This window comes from Nematolebias whitei, chromosome 4 (assembly GCF_014905685.2).
Source record: "Nematolebias whitei isolate Nwh7 chromosome 4, NemWhi1, whole genome shotgun sequence".
Taxonomy (NCBI): Eukaryota; Metazoa; Chordata; class Actinopteri; order Cyprinodontiformes; family Rivulidae; genus Nematolebias; species Nematolebias whitei.
In genome coordinates, this window is record NC_056501.1 from 30,093,916 (window position 1) to 30,103,722 (window position 9,807).

Below are 9,807 nucleotides of genomic sequence, written 5' to 3' on the forward strand. Positions count from 1 at the left end.
TATGTATATGAACAGAGTTGTTAGAGGACACTTTTTTATTTTACTTAAGTTTCTTTTGTTGCCATAATCATCCTCATGATGAAAACAATTCTGTGTCACTTCTACAAAAGCTCCAGATACAACACAGGCTGCATGTGGGATTGTTCACCCCCCCCCCCAAAAAAAAATCTAAAATAAAATAAAATAAATAAATAAACTCTTACTAAAATATAAATTTTGTACGATGCTGCCCTCTTGAGGTTGTTTCTGCAATTTGGCTTATTGTACAAAACTGAATTAATTATACAATTCAGTGTTTTTATTTTGCTGGGTTTTTTTTTTCCTTTTCACAATATTCTATAAATTTGTATCATTTTTATTATACCAAAGTAAACAACTGTGCTATAACCCAGGAGGGTTAATCCAGACATGATGAGAGTCACATTGAAAAATAGACGTTCTGAGCAGAACCTCTTCCAAACTGATGTGGTTCACAAAACTGACGACAACTGGTAAACTCAGATTTCTTAATAACTTTCCCACAGAACCACACTTCAAAATGACTGGAATTTATTGAGCAAATCTGTGGAATTATGACAAACTGGTGAACCTATTGTTTTTTACATTATTTTTAACAAAAATAAGGGGAAAAAAAGGCTTAGAAAAACAGAAAATATGGAATTCTAGGATTTAAGTACATTAATTCAAATAAAATAAAATATATGCAACTTGTGTAAACAAAAGTTTTCAATTATTTCTTTTTTTTTTCTTTTTTTTTTTACAGTTTTGTGTTATTTTGGAGCATTCTCGTGTGCGTGTATGTGGGGGTGTTTTATTGTGAAACATGAATTACATGATTGATGGGCCAATTTATGCATAAAAAATTCATATGATTTCATGTCGCATGCATGTTTTTGATTTGAAGGATAAATGTCTTACCTAAGAGTTCAAACTGTGGTTAGTTCAGCAGAGCCCCTTCATACCAAACATCTTCAAAATGATTAGATCATGTCACTTTTTGATGTTTAATCAGGTTTCCAAAATACAGTAAAAATTTCATTAAAAATTGTTATGGTATCCGGGATACTTCTTTGTTCATACTAGTTGTATTTTTTAAACAGGTGAAATGAAAACTCAGCAGCCAAAATACCATTTGTAATGTTCGATTTATCTCCACAAGAAATCAAGCCATGTAGAAAACCTATAAGTGCTGTGAATTTTAACTCTTAAGAATATATTAAACAATTAGACATGCTTTAAATTGAGTAAAACTCTGAAAGAGTTACAGTACTGACACCATACTTTGTATAAAAATTGCCATTTGGCTGGAACGCTGTGCTCAGATGGCTGTCCAGGAGACCAGATAAGAAAGGAAATGTCTGTAAATCATAAAGTGCCACAGGGAAACGATGAGTTGAAATATGTGCTTATTATCAAAGTTTATGTTCCTCGGATTCTGTTTGAGTCGCATCAGAATCTGTGTCTTTAGTGGGGGTGTTTTGACTTCCCTGAGTGTCAGAATCAGTGTCTCTGGTATCTGTGTGTCCTGTAACCTCACTTATGTGATTGGCAGGTATTTGACTGGGCATGCTGTGGTCAGAATCCATCTCTGAGTCTTTCCCATCTGTTGGGTTCTGATAGGTGTCAGTGATGCTGCTGGAGTCCGAGATGTGCTCCTTAGCCATGTCAAAAGACCCAGTTTGGATGCTGTCGCTATAGGACTGACTGTCTGTGTCAGCAGGACCATGATTCTGACTCTTGTGACTGGCATCCTCTCCACGATTCACGTCTGCAGATCTTTCCTCTGAGTTAGTGTTGGTTGTACAAAGTCTATGACCTGACTTGTCTTGACACCTCTCAGCGTATCCCATATCAGCATCCAAGCACTTTTCCCTCCTTTGGCCAGGTTGTCTGTCTGCATCGTCCACGTTCTCCGTTTGAGCAGCAGAATTACCCATGAAAGCCAAAACTCTCTTCAGACTCTGAGCTCTGTCTCTGTAAGCTCGGCACAAATGAGCATCGGGCAAGTGGTTGCAATGGATCTCAGCCAACTTCATGAACACCACATACAGAGCGTTGGGATTTGTTTGGTCCTCAAGAGCAGCTGCCAGAGCCAACTGGAAGTAGCCCACTGCATCAAAAGCATCCTGTAAATAATGTACAAAACGGAGTTTAGAATATCAAAACCAAAAGACTAATTTGGTACATGTTCAGGGTGGATTTCAATTGTTGTAAATTGCTTTTCATGAAAAAATGCATACAGTTACTCCAAAAATAAAAGTATGGGGATGAAGGTGGTTGTACTTTGTAATTTAGACCACTAGATGTCCCTATATCATTCACAATGGGCTTCTATGGTTTAGTGGACCAGTGCGTTAACTTATGCTCTAATGTGAATGAAAATAGCAATTATACCAATTATTTAAGTTTTTTTGTTTTTACTGCCATTTAAAAAAAGTAGTCAGCCACACCTGTGCAGATATAGCTGATTAAAAGTCAGGCACATCTTTGGGCAGCACAGTGTTGTTCCACTTCACATGGTGCTCCATAGACATGCTCATTGTGATTGCACTTTCCACAAAGAATGAGGGACCTTTTCACAACTGAGGTGATTTTATTAATTTTTTTCATTTAATACAGCAGGAGGTCCCATAGGAATATGACACAATTGTTATGGTAACTTTTTTAAATGTAAATTACATGGTTATTAACGGAAATTCAAACACTTTGTCTTATTGTATCGGAACATACAATGATGACAATACATACACATTATTATTATTATTATTATTATTATTATTATTATTTAGCTCCTTATATTTAATAGGTTTGATGGCTCAAGAGCAATTTAAAAATGAATCTATTAAACTGCACAGTTGCTGATTACAAATCTGCCATATATATGATCCAAACATAGAATGAAATCAGCTTCATAAACTGGCTCTCAGATGTGGTTCACATGAGAACAATGTTTTGTGAATTAACATTGTTTATTATTTTAGCCTTGTCTTTGCATAGAAGCAGAGTTTAGGAGCCCCGAGTAGTTTAAATAATAAAATTAAACAAGTACGAGAGTGCAAACAATCTTTTAGAGAGCCAAAACAGAACTTTATGAAAATGGTCATGTCACCTCTAACCTAACCTACGACCTCAAGCTCATTAACCGTATTAACAACAACAATAATGAAATGTCAGGGTGCAAGCTTTGTACACATGCTCTTCACCTTGTTTCCTGTTTTTGGTGTATTTTCCTGGCAGTGATACAGTGCAACGTACATGCCTGGCAAATTTAAGGCTCCCACATACTGGGGCGTCCTTCACTCCGCAGAGGTCCGTACATACTGGATTAGACTCAAAGCAATCTCAAAGTGGACGTCCTCAAACCATGTCCGCGCAAAGATCAATTTTTATGACTGCGTATGTGTATTCTGTGTTGCACAATAAACTGCCCAGTGATGGGCTGTTTTGTATGCAACACTAATGTACTAAATTCACCTTCTTCATCCCTGATCTGGTTTAATGGCCTTTTCTTTTATTTTTTTATTTTTTCCAAGAGGCAATCGATCTCTTCCTCCTCGTTCGTTGATGCCATGACTGAAATTGTGAGAAATAATAGAATTTGTCACAAGAGAATTAAAATCAGGCCCAGCGTAGCTACGAGAGGGTCTGGAGATTTCCTGGTGGGCTGGTCTGATGTGTGGGCTGCAGGGCCAGCGCTCCCTGTTTTTTTTTGTTGTTTTTTTTAGAAATGTTATTAACAACATATAAACACAGAGCACAGCTGCTCCTGGCCTGCCAGCTGCCTCTACCCAGGGCCGCTGGCAGCTCTCGGTTGTTTTTTTGTTTGTTTGTTTGTTTGTTTTTTGTGACCTGTCTCAATCCAGTAGGCGTGTCAGCAAATGACCAATCGGTGACCTCAATTTGTCCCGAAGGCAAATGCCCCTTGCCTGCAGAGCTGGGCTGCAGCCCATCAGGGTGTACGCTCGAGTATGAAGTCTCAACTGTCTGTGAACGGTGAGTACACACAGTATGCCCAAGTATCTGGGAGCCTTTACTGTAGCGCATGGCTATTCAACTAAACTGCTCAGGGGGCCACATTTACTGAAATCTAGCTGGTCAGAGGCCGGACATCCAGCAATTAAAGTCATTATATAAATAAACCAAGTATTACAATGATCTGTTACCTTTGACATTTGTTTATTTTGTTGCATTGAATCATAAATGCGTTAAACAGAACCCAAACCAAACCCAGAATCCCCCACAATTTTTTTATATTTTTTTAAGAACTCATTGGTGGGCCGGATTGAAGTCACCTGCAGGCCGGAAGTGGCCCACGGGCCGCCAGTTGAATAGCCCTGCTATAGTGTCTTTTTCTGTGTTTTCATGTGGATGAAGACGTGTAGAAACAGTGTTGTGTTCCCGAGAAAAAATTTAGAAACAACAAATACATTTTTTAATGACTGTTTTTTATGTGGACAATGTCTGAGTCTTATCTTTTAACGCCACATATAATTAATTATGTAATATTTTATCAAAGAAAAGATGGCTAACGTTATGCACAGAAATGCATTAAGTTTTCAAAAAACTGTAGGAAAGGTTAATATGTGTACAGCTCAGGCCACAGGGCTACATGTTTTTATTCTCCCCAAAATCTAATACAATGTAATAAAAAGTACTCTCTGCAGGAGTTTCCATAGCACGCAAACTCTCAAACTGGTCCATTTATGTGCCAAAAAAAAAAAAAAGCCTCATAAATCAGCTGACCTTTAAAAACTGGTACTGGCCAAATAAAAACCTTTACTGTTTAACCTGTTCATGTGATGCTGACAACACAAATCCATTACCTTGAGTTCATAGAGGGTAAGGTTTCCCAATCTGCAGTAGAGTTTAGTGTAGTACTGAGCCTCCTTGGGGTGATGCAGAGCAGGCGGACACAGAGACAGAGACTTCAAGTAGTAGTTTTCTGCCATCTCGTACTGCTGCAGGCTGTAGTAAATTGTAGCCAGCCGATGATAGGCAGTCCTCTCATTCTCACGCACTCCTGAGGGAGAAACAAATGGATTCTGACACAGAGGCATGCTACAGAAAAGCTGCAAACTTTAATTCAAATCTTGAATAAAATACGACTCAGTTCATGTTTCTGCTCCATACCTGTTTGGTTAGCAATCTGAACAGCCAAAGTAGCGTACTGCAGAGCCTCGTCCTGCTCTCCTTGGTTCATCAACAGCTCTGTCAGTTTACTCAACACACGAAACTCTGAGTGGATGTCCTTGATGCTTCGTGCAAATGGCAAACTTCCATCCTGAGAATCAAAATAAGCATTTGTCTGATCTCAAGAATATTAAAACAAAAGATAATTATTAACATATAAACCTAGCACAGTTGTTCTGGAAAAATACTGCCTTATTGCATAGTACTGGTAGATGTGACACGAACAAACTGCACAGTTTTCCTTTTTTCCCCACTTACTCTGTAGAAAAGCAGTGAAGCCTTTCGGTTTCTCTGACCTTTGAAGTAAACATCTCCTGCCTCCTCATAGATGCTCATAGCAAAATGAGGATTATTCATCCTCAGGGCTGTCTTCACTGCTGCCTGCAAATATATTTACATGAGTTTTCAATGGTAATAGTACAAATCTGTGTGATACTCAAGGATGATTGTACATTTAGCAGGATTTGTATTAAGGAAAGTGAACTAAATGTAAAAGTAGTCCATGAAGTAGGGATGCACGATATTATCAACATGTTATCAATATCGGACGATATTAGCGATAAAGTTAAATATTGGACATCAGCCATTCCATAAAAAAGGCTATATAAAAGGCTTTAGTTTTAAATAAATTTTTAATTTAAGAAACTGTCAAGTGTATATCTATTAATGCACTACGACTTATGCACTTTTCACTTGTTGCTTGTAAACAGGTTGAGTGTAGATTTGCAAAAATTTACAATTTTCCACGGTTCGAGTGTTGTCATTGTGTTAGAGAGAGTAAATGTCATGAATAAATTTGACATTAAACATAATCCAAGTTGTAGTGTTACATAATTTCCAGCCCCCTTTTTGGCATCTGCATTTGATAGCAGGCCAAATTGACAAATATCATGCAGAATAATGTGGTATTTTAATTCCATACCAGAGAAAGCTATGTAGTCTCTATAAGTAGGTCTAAGATAAAAATAAAAAAAGAGGTATTGGTATCGAATATCAGCCAAAAATCCAACACCGTCCATCCCTACCATGAAGTGAACTTTTTAACAACTTGTGCTTTCACAAACATGTTAAGACTCTTGTTGATGTTGCTGTATGTTCAGAAATGTTGAGGGAAGGCGAGCATTCCCTGAATACCAATATATGTGAAAAAAAAAACAAGTCTGGAACAAGGAAAAAATAAAAAGAACTAACTACAAACACAACCACTCCATGCTCTCTTATTAAACTTCCTCCATACCTGCAGGTACATGTCAGCCAGTTCGTCCTCCTGGATCAGGTAGTAGATGCGTCCCACCTGCAGCCAGGTCTCTGACTCTTCCTCTCTCTTGCCCAGATCAATAGAAATCCTCAGGCTCTGCTTGGTGTAGTCTAGAGACTTACGAGATGATCTACACCACAAATTTAGAAAGACAGTGTAAAACAGATGTTTGAAGCAATAAAATGTGGCTGAGAAGGGAGGGGGAAAAACATTTACTTTTCTGTGTTGAGAGAGAGATAGAAGCTGCTGAGTTTTTCCAGACACTCTCCCTCCAGTCTTTTGTCCTTCAGCTCTCTGGACACGAACACGCAGTGCTCATAGTAAACAATACTTTGTTTGTAAAGCAGCATGTCGGCATACAGCCGACTCAAAAGCTTGACCACTACCATTTGACCTGCAACAAGTAAACAACAAACCAACATCATGCGTGTCCTGAAGCTAAACATTGGAACATTTGTGAAATGAAAGGATGCAACGTTCATCTTATCGCTGATACATTTGGCATGATTGACTGCAGCTGTTAGTTTCTCTTAGCTAGAATAAAGAGGATCTATTTCACAGAACTAGTATCCATATACACAACAATGGACAAATACAAGGTTTTCACATCTACTCTGGGAATGAGGAGAAATTGTTCAACATGTTCAGGAACAACCCACCAAGGCTCAAAGCCTCCTACAAAGCAACTTTTACATAACCATTGTCCGAGTAGATGCTAAAGTGACATGTTCAAGATTGATGGACAAGCCAAATATCTTTGGAGAAACAAATATGATCAGACATAACTGAGTTATTTGACCTTGACAAGAACTATTTTTGAAGGAGTCAACGTGAGGCTTTCAAACTAGGACTGAACAATTAATTGCGTTTAAGATAATATTGCAATATGATAAAATGAGATTTTCTAATCGCAAAGGCTGCGGTTTGACTGGTCACATGATCTGGTTACGTAACGTATGGGTGAGCGTAGTGGAGCAGAGCAGGGAGCATGAGAAGTCAACACTGCGCTTTAACCAGTTGCACAATGGTGTCAGGCTTGACAGAAGCTGATACATCTGGAAGTTTCGTACCAAAGAGGGGCAGTATGTCTGTTGTTTGGAATTATTTTGACGATAAAAAAGACGATGCTGCACAATGACATGTATTGTTCAGAACCTGCTTTGCTGCTGTTGCTACCTCTCGAGGTAAGACCACAAATCTTTATCAACGCTTAAAATAACACCACAAAGCCATTTACAGTAGTTGCATGGCTAGAATGCCAACGACCGGTTCTTCAACTTCAAGTAAGCAAAGTACCAGCCGATAGGGATCACTGACCGAACTGTTCGAAGGTATTACTCCGTATGAACATAATTTGAAAATGGCACGTGGAAATAACTTGAGCAATAAGTTCATGGATGGAGTTCATAATGAAAGACATGATGCCCATTAATATAATAATAATAATGTCATCACAATATCAGCACTGTATGTTTCCATACAATGGCGAAATTAGTCTCTGCATTTAACCCATCCACCACCAGGTGGTGCAGTGGGCAGCTATTGAAAGCGCCCGGGGGACATTTTGGGGATGAGGCGTGCTGCCCAGAGACGCCACGTGATGTGCATCGAACCTGGGACTTTCGGGTCCCAAGCCGGCTGCCATGCCTCTACACCATCTCGGCCCCCTGTGACTGAGCCTGGGTTTAAGGCTTTGGCAAACACAATGGATATGCGGTATATAATAATAATAATATTGTGTATGTATTGTCATCATTGTATGTTCCCATACAATGGCGACATTGGATCTCTGCATTTAACCCATCCACCACCAGGTGGTCCAGTGGGCAGCTATGGAAAGCACCCGGGAATGCCTTCATACAAACATTTTAACCAAGTTGCTATCCCGGAGCTGTACAAAAAATGCAGAAACAGAGTTGCAGTGGAGCTGAAAACAGTGGAGTTTTTTGCCACAGAAACAGATTGATTTATTGCTTGTGTTTGTTGAAAAGTGCATGAAAAGAAGGCATTGAAAAATAATTGCATATTAAATTGCAATATTGAGATTTAAAAAAATGGCAATTAGAGTATTTTCCAAAACTGTTCAGCCCTAAAACCTAACAATGTTATACCACTTGCCATTTGTCCTGGTGGTGCTAGGTTCATGCTGTGGTACTGGTGTTACACAAGTTCATCTCATATCAACAGCTATGTGACTGAAACTTAGACATATTTGGGTGTTCTAACATGATAATCTCTAACACACATCAAACTGCACATTCTGAGCAGGACTACTGCTTCTCAAAGCTAACAGTTTGGCAGAAAGCATCTGAACTTCCTGACTTGTTATATAACATGTTTTCTCTTCTCACTCTTCCCAAAATAACAAGAAATGGAGTCTCTGTGCCTTCTATTAAGTTTCAAGATTGCCATGACTGAGAAACTGCACCAGCATTCACCACAAACAATTGGAGCTTGATTTATATGACAGCATTTATTGATTTCCTCACAGTCTTTTTAAACTTTTAGTACAGTTTACAATTAAATGACCTTTTATGAAGATGGAGTGAGAACAAAATTCACCAATTGTGGAAAAACAGGTGAATACAGTTTTAATGTTACATATCTAACTAGAATAAAATATTATTTCTGGTAAAATGACTGTATAATGCAAAACTGACAGAAGTGTAAAAGTTTATAGTGTTCATATAGATTGCTATAATTTATTTATTTTAATTCTAGTTGTTTAAGGACAGCAGATATTCACTTAAGTCTTGGCCCTGTTCACAAAACTCCATAGCTTTTGGAGTCAGTCCTCGGCCATTCTTTCCAAAGCCCTTGGAATTCATGTCTGTATGAACCCTTTCTTTGGGGCTTCCAGTCAAAACTGTACTAACTGACCCTACTCACGCTAAAGTATTAGTCTTTACATCGCTTTTAGCCAGGTGTTGTATTCTACTCCTTTTGGAAATCTTCTAAGACACCTTCAGTTTCTTTGTGGTTTGGAGATGTTATGTCATTTCTTCAATTGGAAAAAATAGAACAAAGGGCAATGATGGAACTTCTGATCAGACATTGGGTTCTTCCAAGAGCTATTGCAAGTCACTGAACATCTTACAGTCTGACTCACAACCACTCCCCTGCTTATTTTTATTTGTATTTACTTATTTTTGTTTTAGCTTATTTTCCTCTTTACCTAATATATGTCCAATTGTGTTTCAGGTTACCTTGTAGGGACCAATTTTACCAAAAAAATAAAATAAAACTTGCGTTGTGGGAACTTTATGGGGAAAAAAGCCAGGTCCCCATAAGGAGAAGTCTCATTGGGTGTGTGTGTGTGTGTGTGTGTGTGGTGGTGGTGGTGGTGGGGGGGGGGGGGG

General features: G+C 38.5%; 1 protein-coding gene across 1 annotated transcript in view; it reads right to left on the reverse strand.

Moving 5' to 3' along the window:
- Window positions 1-1,407: 1,407 nt before the first annotated feature.
- sh3tc2 (SH3 domain and tetratricopeptide repeats 2) overlaps window positions 1,408-9,807 on the reverse strand; it is a 28,530-nt gene continuing 20,130 nt past the window's right edge. Inside the window, exons 17-22 of the mRNA XM_037675967.1 lie at window positions 6,665-6,842; window positions 6,428-6,578; window positions 5,449-5,571; window positions 5,131-5,281; window positions 4,824-5,020; window positions 1,408-2,126 (exon numbers count right to left, since the gene is read on the reverse strand). Of these exons, the coding sequence (XP_037531895.1) occupies window positions 1,413-2,126; window positions 4,824-5,020; window positions 5,131-5,281; window positions 5,449-5,571; window positions 6,428-6,578; window positions 6,665-6,842 (1,514 nt within the window). The 3' untranslated portion in view covers window positions 1,408-1,412. The remainder of the gene's footprint in view (window positions 2,127-4,823; window positions 5,021-5,130; window positions 5,282-5,448; window positions 5,572-6,427; window positions 6,579-6,664; window positions 6,843-9,807) is intronic.